Source organism: Panthera tigris, chromosome B3 (genome assembly GCF_018350195.1).
Source record: "Panthera tigris isolate Pti1 chromosome B3, P.tigris_Pti1_mat1.1, whole genome shotgun sequence".
Lineage (NCBI taxonomy): Eukaryota > Metazoa > Chordata > Mammalia > Carnivora > Felidae > Panthera > Panthera tigris.
The window spans coordinates 119411289-119431036 of NC_056665.1; the positions used below are offsets into that span (position 1 = coordinate 119411289).

The following is a 19748-nucleotide window of genomic DNA, read 5'->3' on the forward strand; positions in this document are numbered from 1 at the left end:
TTTTCCTTCCCCCTTTCCTCCTTTGCACCTACTACCATTTAATTCAATTATATTTTATTTGTGTTTATATCTTCTCTCACTATAATGTAAACTATTTGAAGGCAGGGATTTTATCTATTCTGTTTACTGCTGTATCCCGCTGGCCAAAAACAGTGCCTGGACGGTGAGGCACTCAATGGGTGAATAAATCCACACCCTTCCATCTTACAGAATGACAGCATTTCAGAGCTGGAAAACACTGAGAAACTAGCTCCACCCTCTTAATGTACGGATGAGGACCCCGAGACTCCTTTCATTGACTTTTTCGTTGTGTTCCTAATGCCACTGCAGCTTATTTTCAAACTGAATAAGAACGTTAAGAACCCTGTGAGAATAGATGTTTGGGGAATTATTTTTTTTAATGGTGATTTAATTTTGAGAGAGAGCGAGCCAGCACAAGCGGGGCAGGAGCAGAGAGAGGGGGACAGAAGATCCAAAGCAGGCTATGGGCCAACAGCAGCAAGCCCGATGGCAGGCTCGAACCTGTGAACTGCAAGATCATGACCTGAGCCTAAGTCTGACACTCAACCTACTGAGCCACCCAGGGATCCCGATATTTGGGGAATGACTGACCAATCCTCAGTTTTTGCTGTCTCATTTTCAGAGCAATCTAGTATTTCCAAAAATTGTAATTTATGACAGACATGTTAAACTCAGTAGGCATTTGCGATCCACCTGTTTAATGACTGACCGAGACTAATTGACACATGTGAAAGGCTGGATGATGAGGCAAAATCCTGAGTATTGCTTGTAGGGCTGCCATAACAAAATGCCACAAATCGAGGGGCTTAAACAATAGAAGTTTATTTTGTCTCAGTTCTGGAGGCCAGAAGGCTGAGATCAAGGTGTTGACAGGTTGATTTCTTCTGAGACCTCTCTTCTTGGCTTGTAGATGGCAGTCTTCTCCCTCTGTCGTCACATGTTCTTTCCTCAGTGCACGTACATGTCTGTGTCCAATTTCCTTTTTTTTTTAAGGACACTGGGGCATATTGGATTGGGGCTTACTCTAATGTCCTCATTTAACCTTGAGTACCTCTTGAAAGACTCTATCTCCAGATAGTCACATTTTGAGGTTAGGACTTAAACATATGAATTTGGGATAGGGTGACATAATTTATCCCATAACATTGTTTATATGAAATCCTTGCCCAGAGGAAAGGAATGACAGCGGGAACTCCAGAAAAGTAAAAGTAATTAGTCCAAAATGCCATTTAAACAGCTAACCTTAATAGGTGTACAATTTCCTGAAGAAAACTTCATGAAAACAATTTTTTAAAATGATTCAAAGTAATTTCTTTTTCTTTCAGCTCTCTTTAAATTACCTCAAAACTCTCTTCCCATAGATGTTTGCTGAGTAAATACCTCTTATTTTGCCCAAAATGAAGTTCACCAAAGAAAGTACCCTACACAGAAGGTTCTAATGTGTTTTTATTTATTAGAATTGTGAATAGTTAGTTGTCATCCTTCTATCATACATATACAGTGATATTCAAATATCTGATACTAACATAACTTACTGACAAATTCTAATACTGAACACAGAATAGTTCTATATTAACAATAAAAACAAAACCAGTGAGTTTATCTTAGAAAATTTAAATTCGGGCCATTATTTCACAATCTGGAAATCTGAGTAATCCAACTTTACGATGACTTTCTCATTCCTGAAGTTTGCTCTATCAATATGTGATTTGGGACTTCCTCTTGTCTCAAGCCATTCCTGCATATGACGCACTTTAGAGATGGGACCTTGCAATTGTCCTTGCACTGTGCCCTGGTCAGTGTTCTGGACCCAGCCAACCAATCCCAGCTTTTTACCCTCAGCCTAAGGGAAAGAAAAATATGAGAGAGAGAAAAATCCAGTGAGATTGAAAACAGTGCGACTACAATCTGTTGCCAGAATCTTGGCCTAGAATCAAGCCACTGAAACTAATTTGATATTGTCCAGAACAGTCAAAACAGAACTACAGCAAGGAGAATCTCATTGACCTTAACATGAAGAGTTGGCCACTTGACGCCATTTCCTTCTTCTACCCTATAAAACCCAGGCACTAGAAATTTTCATTATGTAATCAGTTTGGTTAAGTACTAAAGACTTAAGTACTAAAGCAAATCAGATGCTTTCAAAATGATTCCCTAAGGCTGATTGTTGTTAGGATACTGGGCTGTATCTTGCTCATTTTCCTTTCCCCTAATCAAGAATCTGGTGGGTATATTAAACAGAAAAAGCATGAAGTTATCTGATCCTTCTCTTTGTCTTTAGCCAGGACCACACCTAAACAAATCCAGATGAACGAGTGTCCATTATATCTTTAAAAATCGGGGCGCCTGGGTGGCTCGGTCGGTTAAGCGTCCGACTTCGGCTCAGGTCATGATCTCATGGTCCGTGAGTTCGAGCCCCGCGTCAGGCTCTGTGCTGACAGCTCAGAGCCCAGAGCCTGTTTCAGATTCTGTGTCTCCCTCTCTCTGTGCCCATCCCCTGTTCATGCTCTGTCTCTCTCTGTCTCAAAAATAAATAAACGTTAAAAAAAATTTTTGTTTAAATCATTATTTCCTGGGCAACTCATTCCTGTGTTCTCACTATAGAAAAACTGTCTAACCCAAAGTCTTTATGTTACATCCAAAGTCTACTTTCTATCCTCCTCCTAGGGCAGGAAAAATCATATAGTGATTAGCCTCTGAACATCAAAGTTTCATGAGACTATATAACTATTAGGTTTTTATTTGATTTTCTTTTCTTCTGTCTAAATAATCACAGCACCTTTAAATTGAATAAGTTTATGAAGATCATCTAATCATTGTAGTTGCTTTTCTCTTAGCCTTTCCAATGTTCTTTCCTTTAAGTCATTAAACTGTGGAATGACTGAAAAACTGGGAAAGGTAGCAATGTTTACAGGTAATTTTTTTTTTTTTGGTAAAATTTGCAAGCAGAGATATTATAAAATTTATTGTTAAAGTAACCTATGTAAATGGAAGGAATTGGGTTACAAAAGAAAATGGGAGTTAACATGATTGCGTGCCCAAATGCCAGAGTAGTGACCTAATAAATATGGGAAATTGCTGCAGTAGGCCAAAGAAAATGTTATGCACAGCAAAACCATGTTTGATGAGAAACTAAAGTATCTATCATATCAGTTATGTTCAAAGCAAAGACATGTTTGTATAATGAACAAAGAGGCTGCCCTCAAATAAGTAACCAATTTAAGGGATACAGAGAAAATTAAGGAATGAAGAAAAATAGAAGATACCTACAGCACGCATTAAGTGCCAAAATGGTGGCATAAAAAAAAAAAAAAAAAAAAGAACAAAAACACAGAGAATGGATTTCAAGGAAGGACTACATCCAATTGACTTTGTATAACAATTGCACTCTTCTGCTTCAAATTAACCTAGGAGGGTTCGATATCCTTAGATCTTAGAAGTTACCTTATATGGTAACTAGATATAATTATATTAAGTTTTGAGCAGGAGTTTACAAAGTCACAATAATCTTTAAATTGCAATGTGATTTATCTGAACTCCTGAGAGTGGAAAAAAACACTCCCAAGTTTGATTCGTGTTGAGAATGGGAATTTCCTATAGGAGTTTCCTGTAGGTTTTATTTGTGCATTTGATTCTGTTCTTATTTATTTTTTATTTTTATTTTTTCAATTTTTTTTTGACGTTTATTTATTTTTGAGACAGAGGGAGACAGAGCATGAACAGGGGAGGGGCAGAGAGAGAGGGAGACACAGAATCTGAAACAGGCCCCGGGCTCTGAGCTGTCAGCACAGAGCCTGACGCGGGGCTCGAACTCACGGACCGTGAGATCATGACGTGAGCCGAAGTCGGACGCTTAACCGACCAAGCCACTCAGGCGCCCCATTTTTATTTTTTCAAAAATTTATTTATTTGTTTTGAGAGAGGCAGAGACAGCACAAGTGGGGGAGGGGCAGAGAGGGAGGAAGAGAGAGAGAATCCCAAGTAGGCTGTCAGTGCAGAGCCCAACACAGGGCTTGAACCCACAAAAGCCTGAGATCATGACCTGAGCCAAAACCAAGGGTTGGATGCTTAACCAACTGAGCCACCCATGTGCCCCTGTTCTTATTTTTATTTTTAAAGTCTATTTATTTATTTTGAGAGAGAAAACAGGGGAGAGTCAGAGAGTGAAAGGGAGGGGCACCTGGGTGGCTCAGTTGGTCGAGCATCTGACTCTTGATTTCCACTCAAGTTATGATCTCACCGTTTGTGGGATCAAGCCCTGTGTTGGGCTCTGTACTGACAGCTCAGAGCCTGCCTGGGCTTTTCTCTTTCTCTCTCCCTGGCTTTAGTGTGTGCGCTTTCTCTCTCTCTCTCTCTCAAAATAAATATACTATAAATACATACATACATAAAAACCTTTTTTAAAAAAGAAAGAGAGATGGGGCGCCTGGGTGGCTCAGTCGGTTAAGCGGCCGACTTCAGCTCAGGTCATGATCTCACGGTCCGTGAGTCCGAGCCCCACACTGGGCTCTGTGCTGACAGCTCAGAGCCTGGAGCCTGTTTCAGATTCTGTGTCTCCCTCTCTCTGACCCTCCCCCGTTCATGCTCTGTCTCTCTCTGTCTCAAAAAAATAAAATAAACGTTTTAAAAAAATAAATAAATAAAAATAAAAGAGAGAGAGGGAGAGAATCCCAAGCAGGCTCTGCTTACCACAGAGCCCAACACAGGGCTTGATCTCACAGAAGTAAGATCACAACCTGAGCTGCTATCAAGAGTTGGACGCTTAACCGACTGAGCCACTAGGTTCCCCTATTCTGTTCTTATTTTTAAATGATAGTATATTTTTAAGTGATAGCATAATGTTGCTGAATCATGTTCAGTTTTGAATATCTATCTAAATAAATGAACAGTATTTGTTCCTAAGAAAATTACAGGAAGCTAATTCTTCCTCATAACCATATTCTGAAAACATTATTTTAAGGAATATAATCACCAACTCCAGTCTCAATCTAAAAAGAAAGTCCTTGCAGGGGCACCTGGGTGGCTCGGTCAGTTGAGCGTCCGACTTCGGCTCAGGTCATGATCTAGCGGTTTGTGGGTTTGAGCCCCGCGCCGGGCTCTGTGCTGACAGCTCGGAGCCTGGAGCCTGCTTCCGATTCTGTGTCTCCCTCTCTCACTGCCCCTCCCCTGCTCATGCTCTGTCTCTCAAAAATAAATAAATGTAAATAAATAAATAAATAAATAAATAAATAAATAATAAATAAATAAATAGAAAGTCCTTTCAGATCAATAACCTAGACTTCCATCTTAGGAAACTAGAAAACGAAGATCAAGCCAAAATTCAAAACAAGCAGAAAGATAAAAATAATAAAGATTAGAGTAGGGGCTAATAAAATAGAGAATGGAAAAAAAGAGAAAAATCAATGAAACAAAAAGTTGGTTCTTTAGAAAGATCAACAAAAATTGCCAAACCTTTAGCTAGACTGATAAAGAAAAAGAGAGAGAAGGCTCAAATTACTAAAATCAGTAATTAAAGAGGGGACATCACCATCAAGCTTACAAAAATAAAAAGGACTATAAGGGAATATCATAAACAATTGGGTAGCAACAAATTACATAACTTAGATGAAAAGGGAAGATCCTTAGAAAGACTCAAACTACTGAAACTGGCTCAAGAAGAAATAGACAATCTGAATAGACCTGTACTAAACAAAGAGACTGACTTAGTAATTTAAAACTTCCCACAAAGAAAAGCCCAGGACTAAAGGGCTTCAGAGGTGAATTATATCAAATGTTTAAAAAAGACTCTTTCACCAACCCTTCACAAATTCTTCCACAAAACAAAAGAAAACTCTTCCCAAATCATTCTATTAAGCCAGTATTACCCTCACATCAAAACTGGGCAAAGACATCACAAGAAAAAAAAAAAACAAAAACCCAAAAACTATAAGCTAATATTACTTGTGAATATGGATGCAAAACTCAACAAAACACGAACAAACCAAATACAGCAACATATAAAAAGGATGGCACACCAAAGAAAAATTGGGGTTTATCCTAGCAATGCAAGGTTGGTTCAACATAGAAAAATCAATACACTATAGCTTAAAAAATCATATTAATAAGCATGATATTAACAAAACAATGCAACATACCATATTAGCAAATAAAACAGAAACCGGATGAAACCAGATGATCACGTCACAGATGAAGGAAAAGCATTTGACAAAATTGAACACTCAAACTCGGAATAGAAGGGAACATCCTCAGCCTAATAAAAAGGCATCTGTGAAAACCCACAGCTAACATAACTAATAGTGGAAGGTTGAACACTTTCTCCTGTGATCAGGAACAAGACAAGTGGCCCTTGCCACATCTACTTAATATTATACTGGAGGTTCTAGCCAGGGCAGGGAAAAAGAAATAAAAGGCATTCAAAGTGGAAAGGAAGATGTAAAACTACCTTTACTCACAGATAACATATCTCATATACAGAAAAATCTTAGGGGATAAACTCACACACACAAATTAGAACTAGTAAACAAGTTCACAAGATTGCAGGATATAAGATCAATATGCAAAAATCAATTGTATTTCTATACACTGTCAACGAACAATCAAAAATGAAACTAAGGGAACAGTTCCATTTATAATAGCATTGAATATAATACATTTCTTTTTTTTTATTAAAAAAAATTTTTTTTAACGTTTATTTATTTTTGAGACAGAGAGAGACAGAGCATGAACGGGGAAGGGTCAGAGAGAGGGAGACACAGAATCCGAAACAGGCTCCAGGCTCTGAGCTGTCAGCACAGAGCCCGGTGCGGGGCTCGAACTCACGGACCGTGAGATCATGACCTGAGCCGAAGTCGGCCGCTCAACCGACTGAGCCTCCCAGGCGCCCCGAATATAATACATTTCTTAGGACTAAATTTAACAAAAGAAGTACCAGATTTACTTATGGACAACTATAAAATATTGTTGAAAGAAATTAAAGAAGATGTAAATAAATGGAAAGACATCCCATGCTCAAAAATGGAAGACAATATTGTTAAGATGACAATACTTTCTAAATTGATCTACAGATTTTTAGAAATTTTTTAAAATGCTTATTTATTTTTGAGAGAACGAGAGATAGAGTGCAAGCAGGGTAGGGGCAGAGAGAGAGGGAAACACAGAATCTGAAGCAGGTTCTGAGTTGTCCGCACAGAGCCCAATGCAGGGCTTGAATCCACGAACTGAGAGATCATGACCTGAGCCGAAGTCAGACACTTAATCAACTGAGCCACCCGGGCGCCCCATGATCTACAGATTTTAAGCAGTCTCTATTAAAATCCCAGCTGCCTTCTTGTAGAAATTGACAAATTAATTGTAAGATTCACATGGAAACATAAAGGACCCAGAATAGACAAAAATAATCGTGAAAAGGAAGAACAAATCTGAAGGACTCACACATCCCAATTTCAAAATTTACTTCAAAGCTACAATAATCAAGACAGCATGGCACTGACATAAGGGGTGAGGGGACAGTAGAGAAAGATGGGCTATAATACTGCCGGGTCCTTTCCCTCAACAACTTTAATCTTTGACGCTATCACCTCAATTTACTAAGACACAGGAATTTACACTGCATACTTGGTACCAAAGCTAATTGGAACATAGCTCTTGCTTTAACTTTTCAGCAGTTCTCTTTTTCAACAAGCACTTCATGTATGAGTATGAAACAGGGGGAACTGATCTGCAAGTGATTGGAAAAAGAGGTATGACACATACCATTCATATTTCGAAGATGCAGCATTGAATTTTCTGTCCCACAGTACCAGGACTGTGACACTTCTTGTTCTTCAGGCTTAACTCATTATCTTTGGGGTTGGCAATACAGTGGGAAGGCCTGATATCCTCTTACAGAGACAGAAAGCAAACTGAGATTGCAGCTGTGTGTGCAAGTTGAGGGTAGGTGAGTGACATTAAGGCAGAGGTAGAGTCTGGCTGTCAATGGTTTGTTCATGTCCACAATTACTCTCTATTACTCTAGTAGGAATACTAGACTCCATGTTCAATGTTACCATTACTTACCCTGGGATACATAAGGTATTTTTATTAGAAAAGCTTTAGCTTGAAAAGGTAACTCTTCTTTCAAAGCCATAATGAGTAGGCAGGAATCAAGTGGGGGAATGGGGTAGATGGAAGAAATAAAAGAGGTCTGAAGAACATGCAGCAGCTGCAGAGGAAACAATTACATAAATTGCATAATTTACCAATAGTTCATCTAAATGCCATCTGACCAATGTTAGCTTTCCTACAAGAATTGTGATCTCGTTTGATGAGGCCACAATAGGGAGAACTGGGAAAGCCCTCAATTCCCCTGGGGAAGAGAGACGCTCATTAGTAAGTGTTTAGGTACTCTGGCACCATTGTCAGGAAAGACCGATAGTAACAGCAGATGATTCTGCCATTTACATTGTATTTCACTCACTACAAAGCATTTTCATACCCATTGCTCTACAAAATACCATGCGGCTACCAGACAGCCAGCGTCTCCCAAAACACATTTGTTAGGAACACTGTCTCTTGTTCCCATACACATAGCCTAGCTATGTCCCCAAAGCTTGTAGGCCACATACCTGAGTGTATTTGCGGAAAAACACCCCTTGGACCTTCCCAAAAATCTCATAATCCACTGATATCAGGGTGTCCCCTTCTGCCATGTTCATGCTCATACCTGTCAGGGACCAGAAAAGCAGAAAAGTAAAGGGCTCGGTATCTTATTCCAGGACCCCAAATCCTGAAGAAGAAAGGGCCATACCCACACGTCTCCATCTGTAACCCCTGCGACCTCTCCCTGACATCATGATCCTCGAACTTCAGAGCACAGAAGCGAATACGTGCAAGCGCGGATATTGTGACAGGAAATCACCCAGGCCAAAGAGCTTTGGGTCACAAATGCCCACAGAGGCCCCTGTTTGGGCAATTACCTGCTTATCCAACTACCTTCCTAAACCCATCTCTCACCTGGCTCCCTCTCCATCCCTTCCTCTTCCCACGGACCTGGTCCCCTCGGCCACCAGAATCACCTCCTACCAACATTTGAGGGGTAATCAAACTATGAGCACGCCACGGGGCCCTGTCCCAGGCTCACCCTCCACGTCCTCTTGTCAGGCGCAAGGGACTACACCGGCGACCCGCACCCCAACGGTTCCCACAGTCCGGTAACCTCGGCGCCCGGAAGCCTAGAGAACGGCTCCTCCTTCGCTGTCTCCCATGCCCATCACCTCGTATGACCAATCAGAAACGGCGCCCTCGGCCCAGGGCCCGCCCAGAAGGCGGGATTTCCATCGGGCTAGTCTGGGAGCGCCGGTAAACCTTGGGTCCGGGATCTGTCCAGAGTCTTAGCTCTGATTCTACAGACACAGGCCTCCCCCCACCTCGGTGTCTAAGCGCACCCCTTTTCTCATTTTTCTCGTGGGGAGAAAGACACACGTGAAGAAGCACTTGAGATAAATTTACTCACTCAGTGAATATTTACTGAAAGCGTTCTGTGTCCCAGGCACATTTCTAGGTGGTTGACCTACATTAGAGGACAAAAAGGATCACTGACTGGTCGGGAGGAACTTAAATTTTGGAAGTGGGAGATAGATGATAGACATTAAATACCATAAACAAATAAATTGAATAGGACACATTGGCAATCCTGCATTGATTAAGTCTAACAGCATCATTTTTTTTTTTTTTTTCCAGCAGCATTTGCTCACTTTGTGTCTCTGAGTCACCCTTTGGTAGTTCTCACAATACATCAAACTTTTTAATCATTATCATATTTGTTATGGTGATCTATGATCAGTGATTATGACTCACTGAAAGCTCAGATAATGGTTAGCATTTTTTAGCAAAGTATTTTTCAAATTAAGGTATGGGCACTTTTTAAAGACATAATGCAATTGCATACTTAATAGACTACAATATAATACAATGGGAAAGCAATGCATATAAAAGTTATATTTCTATTTGATTCACTTTATCACAACCTTCACTTTATTGCAGTGATCTGGAACAGAGCCCATGATGTCTCTGAGGTATGCCTGGTACCTTTCTGCCCTTTTTCTTTCAGTTCTCTTCAAATTTTGGGCCATGCCCAAGTCTGGAATTGGTAGCAAGGGAGATAAGTGAATAGAGAGGTCCCAACGGCAGTTATTTTTCCTTCTGTGCTTCTGGAAGCTGCCCATGAAATGCTATCTTACTATGAAAACTCCAAATAATGCTTATCTAAATCAACCAATCACAAACACAAGCAAAATAACCCATGGCCCTGGAATCACAATTGAATCAATCAATCTAAGCCAAATGACCACAATGCATGAATTTCTTTCCAGAAAAGGGAATTGTCAAGGGGGTCGTGGCTGATGATTGTTAAAAGTACAGTCATCTTGCAGGCATTTGAATACAGCTATCCTTGTGATTAAGAATGCGTGTGAAGGAAAACTGTGGTGTTTACTGTTCCTCTTTGGATTGCTTGTATACATTACATCCTTTCATAATATAAGACTCCATATGTGATTATTCCAGGAAGGCAGACTTGGCGAGGTGAGGTGGATTTGCAACAGAAGTCATAAAGATTAACCATTTTGCTTGTTCCCCCACTGAAAAGTGAGGATCCAGATCCTGAGGAATCATATAACCTTAGTGGGGGTGAAGGTGGGGTGGGAAGCAGGATTGAATGTTATACTTGGAATATTTGAAAATAATGCTAAACAGAGTGCCTGACTGATGTTATTTCTTTCTCTAAAATTCATTTTTAATGTTTATTTTTGAGAGAGAGAGAGAGAGAGAGAGAGAGAGAACAAGCAGGAGAGGGGCAGAGAGAGAGAGGGAGACACAAAATCTGAAGCAGGCTCCAGGCTCTGAGCTGTCAGCACAGAGCCCAATGTGAGGCTCGAACTCATAAACTGTGAGATCATGACCTGAGCTGAAGTTGGACGCTTAACTGACAGAGCCACCCAGGCGCCCCTCTAAAATTCATTAAAAAAAAAAAAAAAGACAAAAAAATCCCAAAGCAAAACAAAACAAAAAACTAGTTTCTCTATAGAATTAAAAAAAAAAACAAAACTATGGTCTACTACATATGGGACATACGTAGAATATACAAAGAAATATACAAAGATGAATGATATATAATTTTGTCCTCAAAGAATTTATTTAGGGGGTGCCTGAGTGGCTCAGTTGGGTGAATGTCTGACATCAGTTCAGGTTATGATCTCACAGTTTGTGAGTTTGTGCCCCGCATTGGGCTTGCTGCTGTCAGCACAGAGCCCACTTCAGATCTTCTATTCCCCTCTCTCTCTGTCCCTCCCCCTCTCGCACTCTCACTCTCAAAAATAATGAATAAAACACTTAAAAAATTTTTTTAAAGGGTTTATTTAGTATAAGGGATGAATATGCATGCAAATAAAGCGTACAACATGCTCATCAATTCCACGACCGGCCACTGAGAGCTCATCATGAGTCAGCCCTGTCCTGCCACAAGGACAGAAAATATCTGAGAGCACAAAGGAGCAAAAAGATTCATTTTGACTGGGAAGATTGGGAAAGTGTTCTTGGAGGAAGCAGTACATCATCCAAGGTTACACAACCACGACCAGTAAGTGATAGAGCTGGGATTTACTTCCAGCAGTCTGAGTACAGAGCCCACTCCCAGAAATGTTACGCTCTCCCACCTTCCAGTGCATGGAACTTGAGGCAAGTTAGTACTGCTGAGAAAAGAAAGTGTGGGGGGGGGGGCGGGGAGTGCAAGTAGTCAGGTGTGGCTGGACCAGGGGAATCTCAACCCTGGCTGAACAATAGGACATTGGGGGAAGCTTTTCAAAATACCAATACCCAGGTCTCACCCCAGAAATCGCTTTCCAGGGGGAGTCCTAAAGCTCAGCCAGGGGTGCTATCCACTGGGCTAGACTCTGGAGAGGCAGGGCTGGAAAGGTAGACTGGACCTCATCTGGCAGATCCAAAAACCACGTTAAATTATGTGTTCCAACTTGAAGGGGAAAGATAAAGAAGGTATAAGTAAAGATATAGGTAAAGAAGAAGCCACTAGGTAGGAGAATGATGGGGGTCAGAGGTAGTAGGATAACTGCTCTGGCAGCAGCATAAAAAATGAGCTTTGGGAACAGATGTTGCAAGCAAGAATAGCAGTTAGGAGAGTGATGCTGTCTGAATGAAAACTGAGGAAGAACTCACCAAGGACAGTAGAAATATAAAGGAACAGTCACAGGGGCGCCAGGACAGCTCATTTGGTTTAGCAACCGACTCTAGGTTTCGGCTCAGGTCACGATCTCATGGTTCGTGAGTTTGAGCCCTGCATTGGGTTCTGCGATGTTTGAGCCTGTTTGGCATTCTTTCACTCCCCCTCTTTCTCTGCTGCGCACACACACACTCTCTCAAAATAAATAAATAAATAAATAAATGTAAAACAAACAAACAAACAAGAAAGAAACAGTCATGTATGAGACATTGCAGAATAAATTCAACAGAACCTGCTGACTAGTTAATCAGAAGGGGGGACCAAAAGGGAAGGAGTGGAAGACGACACACTATCAGCATGAAGGAGAACCCTGGACAAGAAGTAGATGGGGAAATGGGGAGATGATCATGAGTTTGTTTTCTGTCATACCGAGTTTGAGGTTCCTGAGGAACGCTCATGTGCAGGTGATACACGGGCTGTTGGAAATTTGAGTCTGTAACTAAGGAGAGAGTGTTAAGGTGGGTATCATTTAAACATAGGTGAGACCAGAAATGTCAGCATTTGGTTGAAATCATTAAGGAAGAGAATTTCTGGAACTGCATATATATGAGAAACCAGAGGGCTTTGGAGAACACCAAATTTGGGAGGCAGGTGAGGAAAAGACATAAATGTCAGAGACCTGGAAGAAGATGGAGGAAACACATGAAAGAAGAAACCAAGAAGGCACCAGAGCAAGTGAGAAGAGAGTTCCAAGGGAGGGAAAAATCAATGATGGCTGATGAATAGGCTGAAGAAATAAATAGCTTTTGTCTTTGGCTATCGGGAAGTCACTGGCAGCCTGGCAGTTAAAGAAAATGGAAATGGTGGAAGCCAGACCACAATGGACTGGACAATGAGGGCAGATGAGAGAGTGGGGACCGCAAATGTACAGCTATCTATTAAGAAGTCTTGTGGAGAAGAGGAGAAATGAAGGGGAACCTAAGATGAGAAGCAGCAGGTCAGGGGAAGTGAGGTTTGTTTTGCAGGGGAAAGTTAAACATAGGTTAAAACCAAAGAGAAGGAGTGTGGGGGTAGATACAACTTGAAGTAAACAAGATGGAGGGATAAAGTAATGGAGGCAATTCCTGGAGGGTACTGGAAGGGACTAATTCAACAGAACTCATGCGAAGAGAAAGATTCTTTTCCTTCAGAAACAAGAGGGAAGGAATGCAAGATGGAGGGGGGCACCCTGGGAAATTCTGGCAGACTGGAGGGGAGCTGTAGGAGTTGATGACAGGCAGGCCAGATGCTGAGATAATTGGGACCGTCGGAGTAGCGGGAAATGCCTGAAACTGCATATATAGAGAAGGCAGTAGAATCAGCTAGGAAAGAAAAGAAGGAATCAGAAAGGACTGCCCTGGAGGGCCCACCAAGGAATTTCTCTGAAACATATAAAGCTGTAATATGACATGTTGAAGCATTAACACCGACTACTGCTGTCCATTTTATTTCCCATGTGCATTAATCTTTTGAGTAGTTACAGGAAAAAAGTAAACTGCCTGTTTCAAACAGCTTACACAAATGAACTGAAGCATGAAGACAAATAAACGCTCTTCTAATGTTAACAAGTTATAGAATATCATTTAGTGTTGAAACCAAGTTATACAGATTATTTTCGATCTGGTAGTTCACTTTATTATCATTACACTTGGCTGAGTCACTGTTGGGCCCCACAGAGAGACGGCCAGAGTTACCACGTGAGAGTAAAACATTATATCAAAATAATTAGCTTGGCTACAAAAACTACCTCGGAGAGATACTGACTAGCAAAACCTAGCCAAGTTGCTAAAATTTGACCGCAAGTTCCACACTAGTGGGGAAGAAAAGCACAGATGGACAGCCATACCTGGGGCCCGTACAAAGCAGCCGAGCGTGCTAAGAAAGGCTATCAGCAGGCCCACTCCCGCTAAGTGGGCGGACACCGGAATCCTGCGGCAGAACGACTCCAAGGCACATCTAGGGGCTCTGTCTTTTGCCAGAGAAGGGCACACCCCAGGGTCTGGGAGCATCGTTCTCAGAAAAATACAAGTTCTTTGATGGAGCCCCAGAAGAGCCTCTCCCACCCCCTCTCCCGTTCCCCAAGGGCAGGGCGGGACAGAGCTGCAGAGTTGGCGGGACACCGGGTCAAGTGACACTCAAACTGACGACACCCCCCCTCCCCCCGCGGGCGGCTCCCGACCGCATGCGGACTGCGCCTGCGCGCGCTGGCCGGGTTGCGGTCGCGGCTGGAGAAGGGGCGGGGCGCGCACGCGCTCCCGTCTCCAGGCAACGGGAATAACAGAGGCCACCTGAGAGCGCCTGCGCGGCGGTCGGTTGAGGTGGGGGTCTGGTCTGGAAAACTAAGTCCTGGTGCTTCCCCTGAGCAGGAACGTCGCCAGTGACTCAGGTACGCGGAAGGGGGGGACAGACATGGGGTCAGCGTCTCAACCCCCCCAAGGGCTCCATGGACAGAAGAGCGAGGGCTTGTTCCCACAGCGGAATCCCCAGCGGGGGCGCCCTGGCTGACCTCGTAGCACAGAGCGTGACTTCGGCATTCCGGATCTAAAAGCTGCAGCGGCCAGGTCAGGTGGCCCCCAGCTCTCAGGTTACAGACCTTCCGCCGTCCGCACCGCCGGGACTTCTTGGGTGAGAGTTTGGCAGCCAGGCACCTGCTGCAGGCCCTGAGCGGCCTCTGTGTTTGGAGTCAAGCACGGTGCCAGCAAGAGCCAAGCCCTGAGAGCTCTCTTGTGCCAGTCACTTACCTCTGGGCCTTAGTTTACCCACCTGTGAAATGATAGGGCTGGATTCAGAGTCCTAAGGTCCCTAAATGCCAGTCACGTAACTGAGCGAAACGTTCAGTTTATGGGTGAAGAACCGAGCCAGCAAGGGGAAGCTGCTTGTGCTGTGTCACAGGCCTAAACCTTGACTTTCAATTCGATAGCTCTTGCCATTAAATCTTTCCACCCATCCATACTGCGTATGGCAGGAGCATCACTGTGTATGGCAGAGGCTGGTACTGGAATAAAGCTAGGTGGCAGGAACACCCGTGTCACGTTCGTTTTTCTATTCTCAGGACCTAGTAAGTACCCACAGGAAATAATAAGCATTCACCAAATGCTTATTGGAGGAAAGCTCTGGCATACCCAACACCACTGTTCCTAAGAAGTTCGAGAGAATATGTAGGTAGGACAAATGTGGAAACAGTTTACTTTAGCAGCTGGGGTGAACCTCAGACAAACTCCTTACAGATATCTGGTTTAAATCTCCCCTAGGCTTCAGTCCAGTCCCTGAATGGCTGGTCTCCAGTTGGCGCCACATCTGCCTGTGGGCGTTATGCTCCCATATAATAAAGCGGAAGCTCCAGGGCTCCTCTCAGCTAAGCAAGAGCCCTGTGAAAAAGGTGACTCTTCTCAGCGGTCCTCAATGGGGCACCCGAGGAACAATTTCCAGCAGAAGCTTTTGAGCAACAAAGAGCTGATGCCGGAGAATCTCTACACTCCCTCCAAATGGAACACGTACAGCAAAGCTTGGAGCTACTCCTATCCCCAGTGTGTTGGAATCAGCCAGCAGGATTCCAGAAGCAGTCCCCAGGGCCAAGCAAAGGGTTTGTTTTACTCATCAGATCCTCAGTCCTGGTATCCCAAAGCAGATAACCAGGAATTCATCCCCTTTACAAAGAAGCGAGTTGGGGTGGACCGGGCATACCCACTGAAACCTGTGTTCCACAGGAAGTCTCATAGTATGAGTGAGGCTGCCATTGATGGGGACCAGAATGTCTCTCCAAGACCCCCTGAACCAAGAGGGTTTCCATACAGCAGCGCTGGTTCAAGGAACTGGGAGAATTCATCTGGGGTTTGTGCTGTTGCTGCCACACAGGAGGAGAGGGCCGTGGCACATCCCGACAGGACTGAACGGGTGCAGATCCAAAGACTAGAAGCTGCAGGGGAGAGCTTACGGGAGGAAATCCGAAGAAAAGAGACCCTCCTAAGGGAAAAGCTGAAGAAGACAGAGGAGGAACTCAGAAGGATCCAGAAAGAAAAGGAACAGGCTAAGGAAAATGAAAAAAGAGAGCTACAGAGAATGACACTCCCCAGGAGGAGAGTTAAAGGTAACAGCAACACCACATACAAATCTACCTTCTCCCCAGAACTGGGGGCTGAGGAGGTCTTCAGCAGACAGAGGGGAGAGGATGAAACTAGAGGATGGCCTCAAGAAAATTCTAGTCCACTCCAGTTCTCTGATTATGGAATACAGAAGCTCAAAAGGGAAAGACTGGTGGCGAGCAATAACAAAATCCGAGACTTAGTCTCAGGGCCACCAAAAGAGTTCTCTCAGTCTTCAGGAGTGCCAGGCCGTGCTTCACGGGGATCCACCAGCAATTCTAGTCTGTCTAGGGCACCAGACTCCTCAGTTTCCATCTGTTCTACCGAGGAGCCAGAACTTGGCGAATGTAGCCATTGTGGACGCAAGTTCCTGTTGCTCAGACTGGAGAGACACTCCAACGCCTGCAGCAGGATGCAGAGTTCCAAGAGGAAAGTGTTTGACTCCTCCAAGGCCCGGGCCAAGGGCACAGAACTAGAGCAGTACTTGAACTGGAAGGGATCGGCCTCAGTCCAGGTAACAAGGGCAGGGCCTTATGGATTTGACTTTGAGTGGGGATCATTGTAAAGGGACTGTTATATCAGTTTTCTTTAGAAAAAGTTCATGTGTCATATAGGGAGAGAGTGAGAATGAACATTTATTGATTACAACCGCGTGCCAGGCACTGTAATGGGAGCTTTTCATAAGACCCCCACCACACCCCTTTGGGGGTTTCACGGTCTCTTATTTTATCAATTCAAAAATCAAGTCTCAGAGAATTTTACTTACTTGAGATCACAAAAGGCTTTAAATGGCTGAGTCAGCCTATAAATCTGGGTTGGAATGACTTCAAAATCTAGACTTAAAAAATATTATGTCCTATTGATTATAAAAGTAATAAATGTTTACTACAGAAAATGTAAAAGATGGGAAAAATATAAGGAAAAACCATGCAGCTGTTCAACCCCCCCGCCCCCCGGCCCCCCGCCCCGAGAGAATTCCTTGCTCTTTGCAATATATGTTCTGCCAGCTCCCAAGATTAGGATTTGTTACTAACTCCATAACCATATCTACTTTTCCAAGATTAGCTCAATTTTGATATACCTTCTTAGTAAGTATATAAAACACAATTAAGTTTGCACTTTTGGTTAACATTCCAACTGCAGAAAAACTAGGTTGTAAAAAAACCATGAGACACTTCCGTGGTGAGGTTAGGGGTACCTCACAGGCACATCTGGACAGTCAGATCTGGAGAAGATTGTCTGTCTCATGTCTCATGGATCAGTCCACCACACCGCCAAGGTTATGCCCCTTGGTTTTTCAATGAGTGTTTGCCAAAGTGTGGCGTGCTGGCAAACGCTTTTTATTTTAGTAGTTTTAGTGTGCGTTAGAAAAATATAACATCGTATGAAGCCCGTGGTGTCTAGGAATCATGAACTTAAAAGAAAAATATGAAGTGATCTATAGTAAGGGGAATAAAATGAAAGTGGTAGGCAAATGATCAAAGTTTGGGAAAGCCTAGACCATATGACCTCAAAGCTCCATCCAACTCTACTTTTCTAAAAAAATATGAGAGCATATTCTGTTTTCATTTCTTTTCAACACTCCCTTTGCTGCACTAGCACGTCTTGTCCGTAAGCACTTTACAGTTTCCATGCATATTGCTGGGGCCTTTGAAAACTCAAACTTATGTGGTGGCTGTTAGGAGAAGTCATTGGTAGTTATTTCTTTCAGTACTATTTGGAAGATCACCACAAGAAAGTCCCTTCTGGGTTCAGAGATAATCTGCCTGAGGCCCAGTTTCCAACATTTTTCTCTTGCAGATAATGATATGATCACCAGTTTTCCTGCTCTTTCCTGTTTTCTTTCTGGTCAACCCAATAACCCACTGGGGTCTTCTCTGTCCCACTGTAGCGGTTATTTCTGGCCAGCACCCAAAAGAATCTTGCGTTTCTTAAATTCCTAAATACATTAGGAGTGAAGCAAAAGAATTGAGTTTCTGAGATCAGACCCCCTAGCTTTGTGGAAACTCATTTGGGGCAGTATGTTGCACTGAGGACACCAAAGCAGAAAGGGTCTAGATTGAGATGCGCTCCGCTCCTTGGAATGTCCCAAGTCTTATTCGAAAGCTTTATGCCTTTGGAAGCTGAGTGGTTTGTATCTCCCTCTTACTCGTCTGGTGTACTCATGAGAGTAGGTGATTTTCCTTGTGTCCTTTAATGTTCCCATAACTTCCAGTCTCCAGTCTGGAGACTCTCCAGTCTCTCCACTGGACCTTAAGCATTTGAGCACAAGGCCAACATCTTTGTGCTTTGTGATTGATGAGTGTTAACTGAATAAAATTTCAATATGATGAATTCAGTGTAACTATCATATAGTTGAGGAACTTCTCCCTAATTCAATTCTCTTTAAAGTTCCTGGATTCCATCTCTAACACTCAGATTCTCTTGTCTTCTTGTCTGTTTCATTCAGTAAGGCTCTCTCCTGAAGGATCCTTTTCCTTTGATAATATCTCTTCCTGTTATTCATCATTAATGATGTCAGATCACCAAGCGGCTACTTGCCTTCTTTCTTCTGAAGAATTTTACATTAATCTAAATCATACTTGAATACATTTTAAAAATCATGTACTGAGTGACGTATAAGGTAGATAAGCAGGATCCTGCTTCACCCCTCCATCCTAAACTGGCCCCCAGCAGCAGCCTTCAGTTCTGAAAGATGACTTTTTCGATATGTATTTCCATATTTCTCAATATGCTTATTTTCTTGATTAACCCATTTTACACATCATCTGTTGACTTCCTCTTATGAGTGCTGTGGGTAAAGCTTTCTCTCACATCTCCTCTCTTCTTACTTTTCTCTTTCCCTTCTCCTTCCATTGTAGTGGAATCACAATTTTGCGTTAAACCAGTAATCAGCTTTTCCATTATAATAACCACATAAATGTTGTTCACTCATCAGTGAACAAATTCTGCCTCTGCCCACATGCACCTGGAATTAGTAGTTGACTCATGTTTTCATTTGCTTGGTTTCTTGCATACCGGTCTCTAGTTTTTTCCCCTAAATGATCCATCTGATGTCAGACACCTGTTAATGTTTTTGTAAATGTTCAAACACCTCTTATAATCCATCAATTTGATTTTTTTTTTTTTTTAATTTTGGAAACCTCCCTCCCACCACTCTTTTTCCTCCTGTACCAGTCTGGACTGGTTATTCTCTAGACCTGGTGCAGACCTATTGTTTTAGGATTTCTATTTGTTCCTCTTATGTGTTGGGTCCCATTTCCAGCTTCTTATGTCTTCCTTCTCTTGCCTTACTCTTTGCGTTGCTGAAGCTTTCAAGAAATGTGCTTGGGAGGCATGTTTTTTTGTCTCGGAATGAATGAAAATATCTATATAATAGCATTATATTTGATGGA

General features: G+C 42.7%; 2 protein-coding genes across 12 annotated transcripts in view; one reads left to right on the forward strand and one right to left on the reverse strand.

Annotated features, from left to right (window-relative positions):
* Window positions 1-1449: 1449 nt before the first annotated feature.
* On the reverse strand, window positions 1450-14379 carry ACYP1 (acylphosphatase 1). Of its 4 annotated transcripts, none has more exons than XM_015543398.2 (4): window positions 14118-14358; window positions 9512-9568; window positions 8625-8722; window positions 1450-1864 (listed from the first exon to the last, which is right to left on the reverse strand). In XM_015543398.2, exons 1-4 carry the CDS (start codon window positions 14278-14280, stop codon window positions 1649-1651), a joined length of 534 nt encoding a protein of 177 aa, XP_015398884.2. In that variant the 5' UTR covers window positions 14281-14358; the 3' UTR covers window positions 1450-1648. The 4 variants fall into 4 exon arrangements, with proteins under 4 accessions (XP_015398884.2, XP_007095110.2, XP_042846074.1 ...); XM_015543399.2 differs by lacking the exon at window positions 1450-1864 and adding an exon at window positions 7583-8221 and having other exon boundaries at window positions 14118-14379; XM_007095048.2 differs by lacking the exons at window positions 9512-9568; window positions 14118-14358 and adding an exon at window positions 9140-9240.
* Window positions 14380-14546: 167 nt separating this feature from the next.
* Window positions 14547-19748, forward strand: part of ZC2HC1C (zinc finger C2HC-type containing 1C) — a 39555-nt gene continuing 34353 nt past the window's right edge. For 4 of the 8 annotated variants that reach the window (XM_042990149.1, XM_042990148.1, XM_042990142.1 and 1 more), the window contains exons 1-3: window positions 14547-14657; window positions 15324-15433; window positions 15523-16867. In XM_042990149.1, coding sequence (XP_042846083.1) covers window positions 15542-16867 — 1326 coding nt within the window. In that variant the 5' untranslated portion in view covers window positions 14547-14657; window positions 15324-15433; window positions 15523-15541. The other 4 variants (XM_042990144.1, XM_042990146.1, XM_042990143.1 and 1 more) reach the window with 4 other exon arrangements.